This window comes from Kogia breviceps, chromosome 6, assembly GCF_026419965.1.
Source record: "Kogia breviceps isolate mKogBre1 chromosome 6, mKogBre1 haplotype 1, whole genome shotgun sequence".
Lineage (NCBI taxonomy): Eukaryota > Metazoa > Chordata > Mammalia > Artiodactyla > Physeteridae > Kogia > Kogia breviceps.
The window spans coordinates 96,007,878-96,028,927 of record NC_081315.1 but is presented as its reverse complement, the minus strand read 5'-3'; the positions used below and the strand labels follow the sequence as shown (position 1 = coordinate 96,028,927).

At 43.2% G+C, this 21,050-nt stretch overlaps 1 protein-coding gene across 1 annotated transcript in view; it reads right to left on the bottom strand.

Annotated features, from left to right (window-relative positions):
• Window positions 1-21,050, bottom strand: part of LOC131758429 (protein sel-1 homolog 3-like) — a 106,623-nt gene that overhangs the window by 67,522 nt on the left and 18,051 nt on the right. Inside the window, exons 2-6 of the mRNA XM_059066507.2 lie at window positions 19,263-19,833; window positions 8,755-8,881; window positions 6,996-7,117; window positions 6,527-6,642; window positions 3,356-3,414 (exon numbers count right to left, since the gene is read on the bottom strand). Coding sequence (XP_058922490.1) covers window positions 3,356-3,414; window positions 6,527-6,642; window positions 6,996-7,117; window positions 8,755-8,881; window positions 19,263-19,833 — 995 coding nt within the window. The remainder of the gene's footprint in view (window positions 1-3,355; window positions 3,415-6,526; window positions 6,643-6,995; window positions 7,118-8,754; window positions 8,882-19,262; window positions 19,834-21,050) is intronic.

The following is a 21,050-nucleotide window of genomic DNA, read 5'->3' as shown; positions in this document are numbered from 1 at the left end:
TCAAATCCGGGCCCCCTGCAGTGGAAGCGCCGAATCTTAACCGCTGGACTGCCAGGAAAGTCCCTGCTCATGGGTTCTTTAGCAGGGGAATTTAAAGCCTCAAAATGGCTGTTCCTCCCACCCTTTAAAGTAATTCTCATCTTAAGTGTCACTTCCTCAGGGCCTGGTCTAAATTCTGGCCCCTTTGGGATCCTCTCAAGCCAACCTATTTATTTCCTTCCCTGCATTCACCACAATCTGTAATTTTAAATTTATTTGTGAATGCATTTGTTTAAGATCTGTCTTCCCCCCATCAGATTTTTTAGTTCCATGAAGGCAGGGATGGACTGTATTCTTGTTTTTCATCATTTTATTCCCAGAGTCCAGCACTGTGTCAGGCATGTGGTAAATGTGTTGGGTGAATGAATATATACTGGATGGATGGATGGACAGATGAATGAATTCGACACTAGACAAGTCTGCAGTTGTTACTGCAGCCTTTCATGCGGTGCAGCACTGAACTTCTGAGCACTTAATTACTGATCTTCGTACACCACTTTTGTGGGATAACAGCTATCATTATGTTTACTTTACAAGAACAAATAAAAAAGAGGATTAAGAGGCCTTCCTTGGAACACCTAGAAACATCTACAATATTTGATGTTGAGTTTACTACCTTGGCCCATTCTGAAATCTCCCTGGTGAATGAGATTCCTAATAGCTAACCACAGGAATCCCAGGTAGGCCCAACATTAATTCTTTAGTTGTTCTATTGATGGAGGGGGTCCCAGTAGTAGGGGAAGGGCAGCTGAGACAGTGGTAAGGGGAAGTCTTGGGCCTGGGGACTGCTCGTATTACCAGGTAAGGAATCATGTCAAAGCTTTCACCAGGATGTTGAATCGGTATGTACCGGAAAATCAGTCCTGAAATCTGTAATCTTACATGATCATACTGATTCCGTCTTTACTTAAAATTTTGTAATTTTGTTCATCATGGATTCTTTACATTAATCTTGATTTTTAAAAATACGGTATTAAATGTTATTTATCATGACTATCGTTATGAGCTGAACTGTGTCCCCCCCAAAATTCATATGTTTAAGTCTGAACCCCCAGTACCTCAGAATGTGACCTTATTTGCATATAGGGTCATTGCAGATATAATGAGTTAAGATGAGATCATACTGGAATCGGGTGGGCCCCTAATCCAATATGACTGGTACCCTTGTAAAAAGGGGAAATTTGGACACAGACAGACACACAGGGAGAATGCCACGTGAAGTTTGGCATTATGCTGTCACAAGCCAAGGAACTAGTAGAAGCTGGAGAGAAGCTTAGAGCAGATCTTTCCCTAGAGCCTTCCGAAGGAGCATAGCTCTGCTGACACCTTGCTCTCGGACCTCTAGCCTCTAGAACTGCGAGGCAATACATTTCTGTTGTTTAAGTCACTCAGTTTGTGGTACTGTGTTCCAGCAGCCTTGGCAAACTAATATCATTCCTAAGGTTTGTTGGTGTCTCCTTACATTTTATGCGGAAAGTGCCTCCCCTGCCTCACCCTAGTCCCAGTCCTGGATCTTACTGTGATTCACTCCACTCGTGTCAGCATCTACGCTTCTGGGATTTAAGCGGAAAGGAAGACCTTACATAAAAAATGAAAAAAAGCTTATGAAATTCAATTGGTTGTCAAAAGTGTCTGAGGTTGCATGTGGGTGTCAGGGGAGAAAGGGCAGGTATTATTTTAGATCTCACATCCTGAAATGCAAACCCTTAATTTCTGGGGCAGAACAGGGCACTCAGAGAGATTTCTACAGGGGCCACACACCAGCTGTTTCTCCAAAGCAAACTCCCAGGCCTTTCCTATTCTCAAACTCTTCACAGACGATCCCACGGCCGCTGGTTATATAACAAAGCGCATATCTGTTGAATTCTTCCTCACTGGTCTAAATCCAGTGCACTTAAGACTTCTGCTCTGTTCTAAGGCCTCAGCCTCTATGCTTCAATATTGCTATCAAGTCACCCCCTGACTTTCTCTTTGCAGGCTAAGGAATAACACTGCTTTAGCCTTTCACTATAACTCGAATCTTTTAATCCAGTCATGAAAATAAGAATTGTTCTATGTGCCCAGAGCCTAAAAGAAATTGTTTGACTTAAATGTAAACAGAAATGGTGGGGAAAAAAAAAAGTAGAGTGTATGTCCCCTACTCTGCTTTCATCACCCCTCCTGGCTTTCCTTTCTTTAATAATTGGTTTCCAGGAAACTTTGGATTGTCTGGAGACTGAGTGAATGGAGCCTGTTTGGAGAGATGGTTTTTGGCCGAGCATAGTGAAATGACTAAAGGATGAAGGAATGAACCTCCCCCACATCCCCCAGCCAAAGTGACCAACAGTCCCGATACATTTTTAAAATACTTTTTTGTTTTTGCCCTCACCGTGCAGCATGCGGGGTCTTAGCCCGCCGACCAGGAATTGATCCCGTGCCCCCTGCACTGGATGTGTGGAGTCCTAACCACTGAACTGCCAGGGAAGTCCCCTGATATATTTTTTTTAATTATACATATGAAGCTGCTAATTTTTGTTTCTCTTCTTTACCTATTCTTAAGCATTTGAATCTACACATATACATATACATTATATATATTGATATGTATATAAAATCTAGCTATGATGAGATATCCTGAGTTCCTAAAGAAGAGCTCATGCCCCATGTTTCTGACACTATATGACCCACTCTTAAACAGGGATGTAGAGCAAATTAAAAATATACGACAAATGAGGAAAAAGACCCAATTCTCAGTTTCTGTAACTCTTGTAGAGAATTGTTATATAAGATTAAAAAGTTATCCCAATATCAATAGTTGCATACGTTTCAAATTTACATTATAAACATAAATATGAAGGCTGTCTGCTTTTATGTTTTATACTAGGCAAAACTTACCAACCCCTCTCAATAAGCAACATTAATATTTTTATTTTTCCGAATCCTTTGTAGAAGATAATTTTCAAAGAAAACAAATTATAAAGTGTCATGAAAGGAAGAATTTACAGTGAGATCTGGAGAGAGAACTAGTTTCTCTTGCTTGGAAAAAACAAGGTTGTGGGGAAAACATGGAGTTTTTGTACATTTAAAAAAGAAAAAAAATAGGACAAAGATTAGCTACAGGGCAGACTAGCCACAGTCCCTGCTTGAAAAACCTGAATCAGACAGGGTGGAAATAACTTCAGGACAAAGATTAGCTACAGGGCAGACTAGCCACAGTCCCTGCTTGAAAAACCTGAATCAGACAGGGTGGAAATAACTTCAGGGTTGAGGGCTAACATATGAAGGTTCCTTAACCCTCATCCAGCAAATTTTGAATCAAAAGAAAAATCACACTTACCTAATGGTCTGATTATGGTAGTCTTTCAAATCCTGTCCAGTGCTGGTGGTTACTACTATCTATGTTGGGAGAGATACACAAGGATCAGTTATGCCTCAAGACCCCACATCATAAATACAGTCCTGGATATGAGTTACTCATAAAATAGGCTTCATAGTCTTTCACCTGATCAGTTTCTGCAAAAAATAAAAGGAGCAGTTTACTAGCCCTGTGTATATTTCGAGACTTAAGACACAATTTCTCCAAATGACTTTTTTTTAAAATTAATTAATTAATTTATTTATTTTGGGCTGAATTGGGTCTTCATTGCTGAGTGGGCTTTATCTAGTTGCGGGGAGCAGTGGTTTCTCTTGTTGTGGAGCACAGGCTCTAGGCGTGCGGGCTTCAGTAGTTGTGGCACGGGGGCTCAGTAGTTGTGGCGCACGGGCTTAGTTGCTCCACGGCATGTGGGATCTTCCCGGACCAGGGCTCGAACCCGTGTCCCCTGCATTGGCAGGCGGATTCTTAAGCACTGCATCACAAGGGAAGGTCTGACGTTGTTTTTAAAAGAAGTATTTCGGTCATTTTATTTTTATTTATTTATTTTTAAACGTTTTTTTGGCCACACTGTACGGCATGTGGAATCTTAGTTCCTGTCCAGGGATCGAACCCATGCCCCCTGCAGTGGAAGCTCCGAGTCTTAACCACTGGTCCACCAGGAAAGTCCCTCCAAATGACTTAATGTGATAAAAATAGCTATAATGCAGTTTCCCCCAGTGAGTTGTAGACACTTCCACACTACCAGCCAAAGGTTCATTTGGTGTATTCGTGCTTGAAAGCTTGTTGCATAAACAGACAAGGAAATGTGTAAGATACTACAAGGAGTTCTTGGAATTTGACTCTAATTCCAGGAGAGCCTTAGGGGGAAAAACAAGACAGGGGATGAATGTTCTTCATGCACTGTGGCTTCCCAACCTCTCTCCCTCAGCACTGAGAATTGTCGCTGTCATTTCAATGGTGACAATGTTTTCGTCGCAAATGTTGTTAGCTGTCGTGTATTCTTCTCGTGTCTGGGACTACAACATAAGCCCCTGGGGTTAAGGGGCTCCCTTTATTCCCCCCAGTGCTAGTGCACAGCAAGTGTTCAGGAAACACATTCTGGCTTAACGAGATTGTCAAAGATGTGGCTCCAACACCATGTCTACGAAAGAAAAGCTAACTCATAAAATCCAACCCAATTCAGCCATATAGAGCATGTTGGTTCAGAGAAGAAAATTACTCAGACCAGTTGTTTCTCTAAACCAACCATTTACTTTAAGCCAATGTGTCCATTTAGTCAAAGCAATGAATAGAGTAGTCTCACCACAGAGCTGGATTTTGTGTAGAAAAACAATAAGTACTATTTTGGAACCTACGTGATCAGGGAGACCAGATGGGATGGAAAGACGAAAGGGCAAACGGCAAAAGTTTACTAAAAAAAATCTACTGCTTTTTTCTTTCCACTGCATCTGGTCTTCCTAATTCTTCTCTCCTGTTTTACCCGATCATGTACTCTGCCATTAACTTCATCTCTTTAATTAAAGAACTACTTTGATTTACTCTTCTGCTCCGAAAGCTTCGATGATGCTGTGCTGCCTTGCAACTAGAATTTTAAATTCCATGATATTCCAGATTCTCCAAAGTCTAGCCCTAAAGACACTTTTTTCTTCTATTAGCGTTCTATAGGCAGCGAATTTCTACTCCAAACTGGTTTATCTGCCAACCTCCAATGATGTGCTAAAGCACCCCCTCTTTGCTTCTCCATTTAAACTCTGCCCATCCATAGGAACCTTCTTTATGAAACCTCCCCTGAGCACCCCAGGGTGAAGTGCTGTCTCTCTCCTGTGAATCAATATGAATCATTTGGCAATTAAGCTCGCCTTATGACACCCCTTCACCTGCTTAATGTGACTTCCATAAATAGTCTGTAAGCTCCTTGAGCATAGTGCCTTGCATACAGCTGGTGCAAAATAAGATCTGGGATTTGCTCTCATGATTTGATACCTAAGTGACACATGGTACTGAGCTGATCTTAAGAGAAAGCAGCAACCAAGCTATGCCACCATAATCCTCATGCAAATGAGAAGCTAAAACATGGACCACAGCAATGTCACCTAACAGCATTAAGGAAACAAACATACAAAAACTGCCAGCTAACATCTTACAGACTCTCCTCAGGAAAGCTACAAGGACTGACTTGATTTCTTTTCTCTTCAGAAAAAGGAAATGTGATAGACCTAACCACAAATGGAAGTCTGTGTATTATCTAATACACAAGACAAGCAAAATGTCTTTTCCAGTTTTGTTATCGGAAACTTACAAATCAATAAGATTAGCTGATGAGAAAATAAAGTAACCAGAAAAAAGTAGCATACTAACATCGTATATATGAAGAAATGGAATTATCTCCAATTAGAGCAAGGTCACTATGTCACTAATTAACAATGATCCAGAACATGTGTCATACCAGAGTTTTTTATTATACACAATGCATTAGTGACTGCAGGAATCTTCCTCCAAAAGTTACCATCAGAAGGCAAGCTGACAAACATCCACACTGCTGGTGCCATAATTCATAAAATCTGTGTTATGAAAGCTTGAAACTATTATGTGCAGTGTTTTATAGTACAAAGTAGTTAAAGAACCTCCACCTCACCAGAATTATCACTTAGGTTTGTTGGTTGTTATTTGTCGGTTTAATGCCAAGCATAAGCAATTGTTTCAACTGCCCAAAACAGTCAAACCATTTCTTGGCTGAACTAACCAATAAATTTCCTGTAAAAAAGTTGTAGATTTCATAACACTATATAAATATGGCCAAGGCTCTCTTAACATGTATCTCCCCAAAGCCTATCTCGCCAGGAGAAAAGGCTTCAATTGCTCAGATAACTGTGGTTATGTAGCTGGCTATATTATTTACTCATTTACAATATAGTCGAAAGAAGCACTTCAAAAGTTAATTAAATGGGATAGAATTCTTATGATTTAAATTTCCAACGATAAAAATTTGATTTAAAACGTGTTATGGTTGTAAAAGTTTATCAGATACCACAAATTTGTTTTTGCAGATTTCCTACCTCCCTGACTTTACAGCAATGCTTAAAGTTAAGTGATGATGTTGATAGGAATCACAGCGGAGCGAGCTTTCAGTACCTGGCCACCATTAAAAGAGATATCCAGGCGAAACCACTCCTTCAAGGGTATGGTGAATTTCGTTTTCACAGCAAGGTCTTCTCCTTTGACCAGATGCATCTGAATATGCAAGTGGCCTAAAAGGAAAATGAAAGCTTGTGAAAATGACAGAAAATACTTAGGAGTGAATGAAGTGGCTATATCTTTTCGACGACTGTCCTAAAAAGCTCTAAGACTAGATCACATTCCTTCTTCCTTTAAATAAAAGCAAAGCAAAGCAAAACAAACAAAACACATATGTGCATTCATCTGTATATGTTTGTTTTAAGCTTCCAGAAAAAATGTTTAACTTGAATCCCATATTTGGAAACCATCATTCTCATTGAATTGCCCCATTGACAACATTCCTTATTCTAGACAGACGTATCTGCCAGTAGACAGAGCATAAGAAAACGACACTATCGTTCTAAAGGGTCTGTTTCATACTTACCCTCTTCAGTAAGAAATACAGAAGGCGTGCCGTACATCTCATTAGAATCAACAAAATACAGAATCCCACAGAGATTGGCCTTGCAATAATGGAGTAAATAAAGCCACAGTGAAACAGTAAACCTATAAGAGTGAGGAGAAAAAAAAATTCTGCAGATTGATATCATCCAAGAGCAGGTAATTACAGTTAACAATGACGGAGTAAATTGCTTTCTTTCCAATGAAAGGATGAATTTGCCTTCGTGTTCATCATGGGAGATCAGCTTGCAAAACTTCATTTTTGAGACAAAGGAGGTAGTTTTAGTAACTGCAAAAGACAGGAGTTAAGCGTCGCTGTACAAAACGAGCAGACATTGTACCTCGCACCAAAAACTCTTCCTGTGCCTTTCTGAGCTTCGCACAGGCCCACCATTTGAATCCTTGATTAAGGCTTATAAAGCCAAACACAGAATAAAAATCTGGATTTTAATAAGAGGTGACTTGATAAGAAGCTGTTCTAATTTCAATGATTTAAAAAAAAAACATAATTAGGGCTTTCTGAGCAATTTTGGTTCTTTCAAAGATAAAAGCCCTAAGGCAGAAAAATGCCATAATTTGCAAATGGCATCACTATATGCTAATCAGGACACACAGATACAATTTTAATGCCCATATTAGGTTATTCAGTATCACAGTTCTGGCTGACCAATGTGGAACAACTACTCTAATTGTTCCATTTCTGGACTAGGGCTATTTTAGTTGAAAAAATATTGTCCATCTGTGATTTGTGGAGTGAGGATAAAATAACAGTGGTCAACTTAAGTAGGACACATTTAGCCAAGCTATGTGATCCACCAATCATTCAGCAAATCTTTGCTGTTAGAACACTTGCTCCATGCCACACATTGTACTAGTGACCAGCAGTTCAAAGAGAAGCTGGGAGTAATGCATTTTGCACGTGAAACATGAATCAAGGTCAAAACCTGTACAGAGAATGCTCTCCATTACCCCGGTAACCAATTCACACTTTGGGTTAAAGTGGCAGTGGCCCCAGGTTCTTTGGGGACTCATCCCAACAAGACCTTTAGAATATTCTGGGCTTTATAAACTGGCCTTCAAATCGGTGGTAAGATATGCAAACAGATGGTACCACACAGCTCCCTCCTGACCCACCCAACTGAGCAAGCTCATGAAGATAAGTTATTACAAGGAAGCTTAGCAAGAACATACGCTTAGTAAAGTGACTCAAGATCTTTCTACAGCCAGCAGCATGGGAAGAATTAAATCACTCTGCTAAATCCATCCAGTCTGAGGTGAACCACGAACAATTTCAGCATCTTCAATTCAGCAGAAGGAAAAAAATATATCTGGGTTTTGCTGAAATCAGTGGAGGAGATCAGAAGTTGTGAGATTTCAAGCAGCTCATCCAATCTTCCAAGACAGAAAAGGCAAAGTGAAGGCTGCAATCTGGCAGGGCTGTGGCTGGCTGCACCTGACACCTTGCAAAGCCTCAGGCTCCAACACCTGACTTGCCTACTTGGGTCATTCCCAGGACCAGCGTACAAGGTCAAGCGAGGATTGATTGCTAAGTGCAAGAATAATTTCAGAATGCTTGGAGGTTCTCAGGTCCACAAATTCTGCCTAAGCCATGTAGATCTCATCATTTTTCCAAAGCACATTACAAAGGTAGGTCTTCCTAACTAGCTCCACTAGCCTGCTCTGGTCCTCAGATAAAAAGAGCACTACCGCCCCACCGGCCCCCATCACCGGCCTCTTCTTACACTGGGTAATCTATCCGCTGGCGTCGGGTGGCCTCTAGCTCTCGATTCCGAAATCTCGGGAACTTCTTCACAATGCCTGTGTTTTCTCCACTGGAGGCAAAGAGAAAGCCCAGGAGGGTGACCACATCTGTAAACAGCAAGATGGCTGCCTTTTAATTATTTCCAGAAAAACACTGCTTCCAACATCACATTCTTCCTGGAACCCACTGCCTAGCTCCCATCAAACATTTAAATGAAGAGTCTGAAAATATTAGCAAACAGTTATTGCACACTGAATATATGCCAGCCACCTGAGAAGCACTTTACAGAGCTATCTCAATTTGTGTTCATAGCAACCCTAGAAAGGAGATTCTTTCCTAGTCCCATTCTACAGATGAAAAACCCGAGGTATAGAGAGGTAAAATAACTTGCCTAAGGTAACAGAGCTAATAAGTAGTAGAGTGAAATTTCAAGTTTCCAGCTCAGGGTCTATGTGCTTCACCATTTTACATCCTGCCCTTCTAATGCTAAGAAAAGCATTTTGAACTTATGTAATAATAATAACACTTAACACTTCAGTAGCACTCACTATGGTCCACATTACTGTATACAAATATATGTATATCTATTTATATATAAATTCATTTAATCCTCATTATTATCCCCCGTCTATAGATGAGGAAATAGACGCACAGCTGCCAAAATATTAACATTTATTTAACACTTAGAATATGCCAGGCAACATGCTAAGCACATTTCAGGAATAATCTTGCTTAATTTCACCATTTATGAGATAGATTCTATTATTGTCCCCCTTTAAACTGAGTCTTAGAGAAGGTTCAATAATAAGAGGTGGGGCTTCCCTGGTGGCGCAGTGGTTGGGAGTCCGCCTGCCGATGCAGGGGACACGGGTTCGTGCCCCGGTCCGGGAAGATCCCACATGCCGCAGAGCGGCTGGGCCCGTGAGCCATGGCTGCTGAGCCTGCGCGTCTGGAGCCTGTGCTCTGCAACGGAAGAGGCCACAACAGTGAGAGGCCCGTGTACAGAAAGACAAAAAAAACCAAAAAAAACAAAACAAACAAACAAACAAACAAAAAAACATAATAAGAGGTGGAGCTGGGATTCAAACTCGAGCAGTCTGGTTTCAGAATCTATGCACTTAAAATTGCACAGTTTTTTTTTTTCGTCCCTGCAGACTTTCCACATAACCTCAACATGTTACCCTATGCAAATATTACTAACCATACTCCTTAAAACTAGGGAGGCTTCCACTTGATTTTGCAAATGTGTGAGAATTCTGTGGTTCTAGAAAAGAGGAGCATCCATAACAAATCTGAAAGGGAAAATGGAGTTATTTCATCTACATTTAATACCTACAAGGCTAATGTGGATTTTTTTATTGCCAATATCCCAACCTCCTTCAAAGAAAAAAATTCACCAAATACAACCGAGAAATAAAGATCACTTTTCTCTTTCTTAAAATGTTCCTTGGTTTAAATATCCATAATTAAATGGTGAAAATAATCTATTTTCCTGGGCTTCTTACAGTTGACTTCTGTACAAGCTACCGAATGCCAATATTGGAAGAAATGACAGGAGCCTCAGCCTGGGATATTGGACACCCCAGCTCTCATTCCTCAATGGAGAAAAATGTTTTATTACATAAAGAGGTACCTCTGGTTCATTACAACTTGGAAATCATAAGAGCAATGTTTTCATAGTCTCAGAGATGCATTTGGAAATCCAAAAGGGTAGAGTTATCAATTCCAACAAAAATACTTCAAACCTTATTTCTTTGCAATTTGAGCTCAATTTGCGCACACCGGACTTGCTGGTTAGTTACGGGAGTGGAGAGGGGGGATTAGAAATGGAAACACTGCAAGGGTGTCTTCAGAATCCAAGGAAAAAATTCACCAAGAGGTTGATATCAGCCAACCTTGGTTGGCTTCCACCATGTTGAGTGGAATGTAAGAGACCTGACGGTCATGTCAGCCCCCTGGGAAGCCCTTCTGCTAGTGATTGCTGTGGAGTTATCTAGTATATCGTAGAAACATTTATCAAAATGAACAGGATTTGATTCTGCCCAACCTGACTCCAGTAAAAGGAGGCTTCATAAAGGAGGTTTCCAAAGGGAAGGGAGTTAAAAGTGAATGTTGATGAGCCATTCCTTTATCCAGTGATCAAAGAAAAGCTGGCTGAATAGGAGAACTTGCAGCAAAAGACTGTGGAGGGAAAATCTAAGACGAAAAGATCTAAAATAATTTTTATAAACACATATCTTTTGTATCCAACCAAACCAAAGTGATGGTGGTTCTCTTGTAAAATCAGTAGCTTTAATAGTTCTTTGATTTGGAGTTCTATTACAAGTTTCCCTCAGTATACTATCGTCTTTCCATTTCATTAGAAATAACTAATATGAATGAAATTTTGGTGCAGGGAAGGACTTTGGAATTCATCTAGCCCAGGATAACATTTTCTAGTAACTGATTGGCTGCTTGGAGTGCTATAACTGATTAGTGATGGCTGTCATAGCACCAGAATGGAGAGGAACAGTACCAGCGCCATGCCCCATTAAAGAATTTACAGGTAGGAAGCACCTAAGTCCAGAATGGGCCCAACCAGTTTAAATGGCTCACTTACATAGAATGTAAGCTCCAAGAGAGCATGCACTTTACTTCATTCATTATTCCATCCTCAGAGCCAGAATAGTGGCCAACACTTGACAGTGGCTCCATAAATATTTAGGGAGTGAATGGATGAATGGATGAATGATCAAATGAACACAGTTGTGGCCAAGTCAGAATTTGAACGTGTCTTTCACCCAACACGTTCCATAATTTTATAATGTGCCCCATGCTGCCCAAGCCAAAAATTAAGTCTCTCTTTTTTCAGGTCCTTCCCCCAGATCCATTTCTTTGGCTAATCTTGAACAAGGAAATTAGGTAGGTAAAAGGCGTCATTATGACGTAAACACAGAATGCCAGGAAAACAGTTCAGGTTTGGAACCTACCCCCTTGCTCATTTTGCTTGTTTTATTTCCTCAGATTCGAGAGCAAAAGAGGCATTAGATATAACATGGTGCAAACTCCTTCATTTGGTGACAAGAAAAGGGTTAGTGTCTTGTTGAAGGCTGTATAACTAATAAGAGACCCAGGTATGACTCAAACTTGGTCTGCCACTGCAAAACGGTGAGCTTTTTGTTAAACCACATCACATCTCACAAGTCCTCTCAGAGAGAGCTAGGACTGGTGTTCAGCTGGCACGCCGCTGAGCGGCTGTACTAGTTGTTAAAGGACTGAAACATGTCAGTGTATTGGTTCGATGATGGTGTTGCCTTGAACCTCCAAAGCCCCCACCCACTACCCACCCACCCTGGCTTCTCCTTCAGAGTAGAACCTGGCTCAGCAAGGATCTCCAGCACCATCCTATTTCAGCACCAGGGCCAGCGCCCGGCTAGCCTGATTGGGGCCCCCAGCTCATACTATTTGTTAAGTATTTTGAGTGTCATCCTGAGTGGAGTGGCTGGGGGGCTTACAGAGCCCATTCTCCAGTTCAGCAAGAGGTCAGAGCCCTGACAGGACACCCGCTCTGGGGAAGGGCCCGTTTCTACATAACAAAGCCCTATTCAGGATGAGCTTCAAATACATCACAATGATGCAGCTGAGACCCCCAGTCCCTTTGTGAAGAAGTTAGAGATAGTCTTGAGGCAAGGAATAACTGTGGCTAAAAGTTTGCAAGGGGAACCTGGAGGAAAAGAAGCTAAGATTTTCCCACCCAGAGAAGTAAAGTTAGAATGTCGATAACTCAATCTGCTTTCCAAATGCAGGACACTAAACAGGCAGTGGCGATCTGGAGTTTTATTTTCCTCAAAGCCAAAGCCTGAGAACAAAAACTCTACCTTCTAGCATGTATGATTTAGGTCAGAACTTCCACCCCAAAGGATACTAGGCAGTGAAGTGAGTGACTAAGGAAGTCTGTAACATACTCAATACTAGGAATCTTAAGAATAAATAAATTCCACTCCCAGTAATTTATCCTCCAAAGATATTTGTGTATACAAAGATACATGTACAAGGATGCTTGGAGAAACCTTGTCATTAATGGTAAAAGACTAGAAATGACCTGCATGACCATCAGCAGGGGACAGGGTAAATAAATTATGGTGTGTCAGGCAACGCAATGCTGAGAAGCTATTGAAAAGAATGGGGTTGTGTAGCAAGTACCGACACAGAAAAATCTCTGCTGTATTGTTAATGAGCGCAGGGCTGAGTCTATAGTATCCTCCAACGTGTGTATGAAGAGAAGGGGCTATCAACCTAATGTTTATATGGGCAGAGAACATTTCTGGAAGGAGACACAGAAACTAGTGTTATTGAGTCTGCTTCTAGAATAGGACCAAAAGAACAGGGGGGGTGGGACTTGACTCTTCCCCCAAACCCTTTTATGCTCTCTGAACTTTCCACCAGGTACATGTATTACTTTTTTGGCTACAAGGGAAGAGAACAACATCTCTGAGCATTTCCACGCAGGCGGGGAGAAGGAGCCAGCCACATGCAGAGGTCTGCCCGCGCTGGGCGCTGTGCTGGTTCAATCCACTTCAAAGAGGCAAAGTCCAGTGGGTGAGGTAAACAGGGTGATCCATGCCAGTGAAGATTCAACTTATAAAAACGTGTATTCCTTCTAATTTAGAACCTGCGTTAGGACTGTATTAGCATATTTCAGAGAGGTGGCTTAGCAAAGTTGAAAGAATCAGGAACTGGGACTCCATTAACAAATTCCCTGAGCCTCAGTGTTCTCCTCTCTAAGGAGAGAATGAAAATACTGTCCTTCCCTGGGACTACTAAGGGTTAAATGAGACATTCTGCATAGGAAAAGTGGTCCAAAAATCATAAAGGGCAATGCAGATGCTAGGTACTCATTAGCACCATTACTGAAAAATCCAGTCTACAGTGATTAACTGGGGGAAAGAAAGAACTGGGTCTTTTTTTTTCCAGAAGTATCAAATGCGTAGTTCTTATAGTTACAAAAAGTATTATCATGTCATTAACTTGAATCGTCTCAGTGAATAAGCTGATATTTTCACAGAGACACGTAAAGTCTGTCTCCAAAATTTGACTTAGTCTTCTACGATTCTGTTGTAAAGGAATTTTGTTATAAGAAATTCCACTTCCAATCTATTGGACCTGAAAATGAGAATGAATTGTTAGTGAAAAGAGAGTGGAGAAGAAGGAAACTTCCAGGTTCCCCAGTTTCTGACTCAAGAGGGAAGGTCAGAAAAATGTTCATATAGGTAGAAGTAGGACAGAATGCTTACTGCACCTGACCCTGGCATTTAAGAACCTCCAAAGTGTGGCCCCAACCTGCCTTCCCAGTCCTATTTCCTGAATGCCTATCTCACACTTGAGACTCTGCCTGAACAAATAATAGCTCAAGGGCTGCTACTCCACACTTCACCTGTGGCAGACATCGGTAATCAATCCACATGGCACCGTTTCTCACTAAGCGCAGACTCGGCCTCAGAATCCCTCTCAGCACTGTGCTCCAGGTAGCCACCCCGTCGCTCTGAGCTGGCGTGCAAGATGAAACTCATTTGCCATCCCTCACACCAAGGGATGTACGCTCGTCCCCACTCCCCCATCAGTCTGCATTGCCTCCTCTTTTTTTCCCTTCTGCCTGGATGCCTTTCCTTTATTCCTTTTCTGACAGGGAAAACTCTACTCATCCTTCAAGTTCCTGTTCAAATGGCACTTCCTCTGCAAAGAACCCTAGCGAAGTGCCTAACGTGTAGACTGCTCGGTAACTTTTTTCAATGAATAAGGGACTTAAATAAGTAAATAGCTTCATGATGTCATCTGGCAGTATAGCCTGATGGTTAAGCATGGTGTTTGGGAACCAAACGACCTGGGTTCAAGTCCCAGCTCCATTATTAGCTGTGTGACCTTAGACAAATTACTCTACCTCTCTGAGTCAGTTTCCTCCTCCGTAAATAACGACAGTAGAGCACTGGGCGGATTAAATTAGATACTCGCACAAAGCACTTAGCCCAATTCCTGGCACACAGCGAGTGCTCAGTAAGGGAAAGTAGCTGTTACGATTGGTAGCTGTGTTTACTTCCTATAAAACCACCTTAAAGAGAGGGACCATGTCTGCAGCTTTGAGCCTCCAGACTTAGTAAAGAAATTGGTACGTGATAGGTGTTCAATCAATCTTTATTGAATTGAACATGATACACATCATAAGGGGGTGGTGGGTACCAACAGAGAACTAGGGGAGGCTGGAGGGTAGAAAGTTAATTTCTGATGTGGCACTCAAAAGAAAAGAAAAGTGCTTTTGGGGAAGGAGGGGAAATTTGAGCTGGCTACTGAAATATGAGTATGATTTTGCCAGGAAGACATGAAAGATGGCATCGGGGGTGGGGGAGTGTTGGGGGGCAGCCAGGGACGGCAGCTGCCTGTAAAAGAAGCTTCTTTAGCCGAGGCATAGGGGTGGGAGATCACAGACTCAAACTAGAGGGCATGTGCAGGGTGCAGGTGAGCTCATGTGTGGTTGCAGAAGAGAATCACTGCACCTTTAACCAGCTCGGCCCAAATGGGCTCCACCAGGGAAGCCTCAGAGTGTGCTGGCCCTAGGGAAGGCTCGTGGCTGCCGCCCAATCCCCCCACGCTCCCTACGATAGCCGTGTGAGGGTGCCGTCACAGTGTGATGGTTACACATCAGCTAAGAGAGAAAGGGTCCTTGCCCCTTGGCTGACAGCATTCATCACTCAATCAACAGTCACTGCGAGCCTGCTGTGTGCAGGGCGCCGCACTGGGCACTGGAACCAGACAAAGCGTGACTCACGGAGCCTGTGTTCTAGTGTGGAGACACTCGACGGGCAAATAAGCCACTACATATATTTAATTACAAGGTCCAGCGGTGCCAAGGCTGTGAAGGAAATAAAAGGTAGATATCGATGGGACCGGAGTAGCAGGGGTGAGGCTGCCGCCTTAGATAAGGTGGTCAAGGACGCTGTCCCGGATGAGATGACATTTGTGCAGAGAGCTCTGGGAGCAAACTTGGTACATCAAGGGAGAAGCAAGCAGGTCTGCGAAGCTGGGACAGGTGGGCAAGGGTGAGCGTGGCAGGAGATGAGGCCAGCAAGGGGACAGGGACAGATTCCACAGGCCTCGCTAAGGGACATGGCTGATTCTTCCTGAGGCGATGGGAGGAGCCGCCTGCAGGGTGTGCGGTGAGCTGCTTGCACCGGCTGGATGCCGTGTGAGGAACGAGGGCAAGTGGGGAGGCCATTTGCAGCTTATGGCCAGAGTCCACACAGGGACAGTGGTGGCTTAGACTAGGATGACAGCAAACATTGGTGAGAAGCAACTGAATATGCAGTGACGGGCCGAAGAGAGAGGCAGCAGGGAGAGCTGACCTGTCAAAATAGGACATCAAGTCCAGGTGCACCCCTAGAGCTACCGACCTGTGTGGTTGATTTCTTTCTCTGGGTGAGTCAGGCACATGTGTGGCTGGTGAAGGGCAGCAGCTAATGGCCGGTGCCCTCCCCCAAGGGAATGGACAATAAGTGGCCTCAGGCAGGGTGGACCTAGCCGCCAATGGCCCCCACGCCCAGGAGGCAGCAAGAACAGGTGCATCAGAAGGGCACGTGGCCGAGCCTTGGCACACACGTGTCCTGAAAGGCTGCCGGCTTCTGATCTGGGGTAGGTTTACTCAGCGGGGCGGGACAGAAGCCGGCTGTACCTCCACTGACAATCAGCCCACCGGCCCGGCCTGCCACAGTCCCAGCCCAGGAGGTAAGCTGCAGAGTGTCTGGGCACACACAGCTCAGGCCCTGGGAGCCGAAGCTAAGGCTTTGATGGAGGGCCACTGCAATCACACTCACAGAACATCGGTGCGTGGGGACTGGGCTCTCTCTTTAAAAAGAAAAAAAGAAAAGGCAAGCGAGTCAGGGGGTACTTAGTTCACACGCAGACCTTTTGTATGACATCAGGCACTTGACACAGAAAATGTCTCCCTCCACCCCACACCAGGGCTGTCTGCAGACGGTGACGAGGCCAGGCCTGAAAGCTCCCCCGTGGAGCCCTGATGCCACCTTGTTGTTCCCACTAGACTCTTGTTCTTCAAGAGCCGAAGAAAGAAGCCCCTGCCGGGAACAAGCCAGAGGCCTGGCTGCCTTCCATCGCGCAGACAATATCAAGAACAAAGGTCATGGACACTTTGCCAGGGCTGCTGCAGACACTCTTTTGATTTGCCTTTTTAAGAGAGGGAGAGGAAGTGCTCCCCTTTTCTTAGCCATACAAACAGTTGGTTTTGAGGGTGGATGAAGCTCCCCACACCTATTTCCAGTGACTTTGAGTCTTAGAAAAGGTTTTCCTCTGTGTTATTAGACTGGTTCTCACCCCAAAAGTAATGCTCTGAAGGAGGCAGGGAGAAAAAAAATCCCTCTGTGCTGTTCCTGAGCCCTGTGAATAGGGGAAGGAACAGCAAAAGAAAAGAAAAGACGTTTCACAGTTTAAGGGTATGTTCAGGAGCCCTAAGTACTCAACCGGTTTGTAAATGACTTCATTTGAAAACTTCCAGCTTGCAATTCAGTCATTCTTCAATGAGAAATATGTGATTTGCCAAACATGAAATGGAATCATTAAGCCCTGACAAAATCAATTGGAGGCAAAGCAAAACTGTGGCTGCATGTGCCCCATGCTTCCTTCTCCTTAACAAATTAGATATCCCTGCGCAAGGCACTCCAGATGGATACTAGCATGGGGTTCTGCCTGAAAGAGGGATGCACACTGATCATCAAAACGCATGCAGCTCGACGATTTCAGAGGCTTAACTGCCCACCCCACCCTACCCCCAATGTGCAGACACAACACAGAAAGGGAATTTGTCTTCTTCTTCTAGATATTTCTGTATTTAAAGCACTGCACAAACATCAGCCAGACACAGAAGAGGGCTATTAAAATCAAATGTAGGATGAAATTGTCTAGAACTACGCACACACAAAAGTGCACGGAAAAACCAGTGTAAGCTGAGTAAGGTCTGCAGTCTAGTTAAGAGTATTAGATCAACGTCAGTTTCCTGGTTTTGACATTGTACTATGGTTATGGAATATGTCACAATTAGGGGAAGCTGGGGGAAGGATACAGGGGACTCTCCCATTTTTACAACTTCTTACAAATCTCTAATTATTTCAAAATAAAGAGGGGTTTTGGGGGTTTGTTTTTTAATGCCAAATGTGTTGGTTCTACAGCAAGTGGGCTCTGGCCCTTTCAGTTTTCATTAGATGCAGGAGTGTTTGGGGGTAGCCCCAGGAAATACTCACTGCCAGTGTTCTCACTGTGTTCTGAAGTCACCTTGCTCCAAACCAGTCCTCCTCTTGGAGACTAAGAGGTGTCAGGCACGTCCCTGGGTCTGCTGTCACAGGCCTGTGGATTTCTTCCACCCACCAAGCCTGCCTGGGGGTCCAGCCACTGCAACTCAAAGTCCCACCAGCTCTATCCCTGCTCTAGAGGTTCTCAGGCTTTAAGGTGCATCAGAGTCATGGGAATGTATTTAAAATGTGGATTCTAGGGTCCTGTGCCCCACAGATCCTGGCTGAGAAGGACATAGATGAGGACTGGAAATCTGCCTTTGCAACAAGAGCCCTGGTGATTCTGTTGCAGGCGGTCTTAGGCTCCCACTTTAGGAAACACTGCCCAACTCCGGGCGGGTGCCTGGGAGCAGGCCTGGATAGGCTTTCCGTTGCAGGATATGGAGAGGAGCTGGCAGGCGCTCAGCATCCATACGGCTAGGTGCCCGTGCAACAATGGAGAGAACTTCAGCCCCCTTCTGCTAAATGCACGCAGCCAGAGAGCTCCGACCCCAGTGCTTCAAAGCTCTTGAGAAAGGGCACGGGAGCCTCCTCTATTGATCCTTCAGTGGCTCTGACCCTGTGACGTTTAGGATAAAATACAGAGTTTGCATTCTATCATCACTATGGCTACTACTTTTTACTGAGTGCTGATTATTGTGCTGAGCACATTTCATTTAATTCTCACAGTACTGCCCTGAGGGAATTGTGATTTATTACTCCCATTTTACAGATGAGAAAACTGAGACTCTGCAAGTTACACTGGCAGAAAAGTAGCAGAGCCAGGAGTTGAAACCAGGTAGGCTTGGCTGAAAAGCCAATGCTGCACAAAAACTGACACATGTGGCATTTTTGAGGGAGATGGGGAGGAACATTCTGATCCTCATCTCAGTGGCACTAAAGCTCCTTTCCAATGTAAAGCAGATCCAAGCCTCTCAAGGTACCCCTTCCATGGCTCTTTGTCCCTCTCTCAACTCCCTGTTCAATCCTATTCTCTGCTACTCTGTCTATTCTCGACACCTTTTCACTTTTCCTCTTTCGTCCCCAAAGTCCAAAATTACAGATTCCATTTGCTTCGTCCCCCACCACCAATACAAGAATTTTCCCCTGCCCTTCTCTTAGGATCCAAGCTGTCTGAAAAACAATGAGAATTAGGTTCCTAGCAAGGCAAACGACCTACCATGCTCGAGAGGACACTGGGGAATCTTGTTTGCTCGAAGGTTCCAAATGTAACCCATGTTCCACTCAAGGCACACCTGATGGTCTTTGAAAGGGCGTTCAAAAGGTGGGATGGTCTTCAGCAGGGTATAATTCTTCGCTACAGCGTGTAGCAAGTTTTCCTCCCATTTCACATTCAAGTCTCCACCGCTATATCGGTGAGTAATCCAGGCGCGTAGTATCACCACAGATACCGAAATGGAGTGTCTGATGAAATAATCATCTCTATAAACCATGATGCTTGGAAATTTCACATGTACTATTTGTGTCCTGCTGGTGTGAAGATGTTTCTCATTCTTCCACCTTTTTTTGTACACGGGAATGCTACTTCTGAACTCAGATGAAACCACGGCTTCCAAATTGACAACACAAGGCCGAGAGCATAAATACTCCACCGAGACTTCGGAAACGTTGCGAACATTTCCTTCAAAGACAGTGAAATAAATAAAGTCTTTGTAAGCCACGCTCTGCTCAGCTCTGGGTATCACTGACGTTGTCAGGGAAGTCTGCCTACCCAAAGATGGTACAAAATTCTGAAAAGAAAAAAAAAACAGAGAAAGCTTAAAAATGATCATATTAACAGATATGTGAATCATTATTTTCCTGGAAGAAAAAAATATCCATTTACATAATGCAATGAAAGTGGAAGATAAAAGATGTCGAAAGCACTACCAAATAATTGGAGAAAAACCAACATACACACAAATGAAGATTAGGCCACATTAAACTCTCTCTCCAGACTCAGTAGCATCTGCTCATCAAGATGGGACTTTCAAATCTACATGGCAAACATTCCAGAGTTGGTTTCCAAATGATGGAGCTAGTTCACGACAAATCCAGGAGCAGTGAACGTGCCTTAAAGTGAAAAAGAGGCAATCCGGCTCCAGACATTTCCAAACTATTGTCCTGACTTCAAATGGTGGTCAAATGCACCCAAATCAAAGGATGGGAGAAGAGTTCAAAGTGCACCGGAGAGAACACATATCAGGGATGCCAGCTGGGGCACTTTTTCTCCATAAGTTCTGAGCTAGGACAAGCATGCATGATGAATGGGCCAGCAAAAGTTTTCTATTGCTCCAAATCACACACAGGCAGGCATGGACCACAAACTGTGTTGTCTGATTCTTTCACCACGGATGGTGCCACAGGTGCCAAGAGAGATTTTAGCTGCAGGTTTATTTATCAAGTTCTTCATTTTTTAATTTTTATTTTATATTGAAGTATAGTTGATTTACAATGTTGTGTTAGTTATCTAGTTCTTTAGATGATGAAGCCCTCTCAGTGTGGACTTTCCTTCCAGAAGAAATCTGGAAAGTTTCATCCTGACATTAAGGCAATGTTTTGTTCATGAGGCACCGATGGATGGATGCTAAGAGCTCTTCTACATGTGACTTTGAGATTTAGACATCCATAACACAATAGCAAAAACGTTACTTTGGACCAATTTACACCCATTAGAATGGCTACTATTTTTTTAAAAAAGAAAACCACAAGTGTTCAAGAAGATGCAGAGAAATTTGGAACCCTTGTGTATTGCTGGTGGGAATGTAAAATGGTGCAGCCACTGTGGAAGGCAGTACTGCAGTTCCTAAAAAATTAAGCACATAATTGTCATATGATCCAGCAATTCCACTTCTGGGTCTATATCTAAGTTGAAAGCAGGGCTTGGAAGAGATATGTTCATAGACTAACACCAGGTTCACAGCAGCATTATTCATAATAGTTAAAAGATGGAAACAACACAACTGTC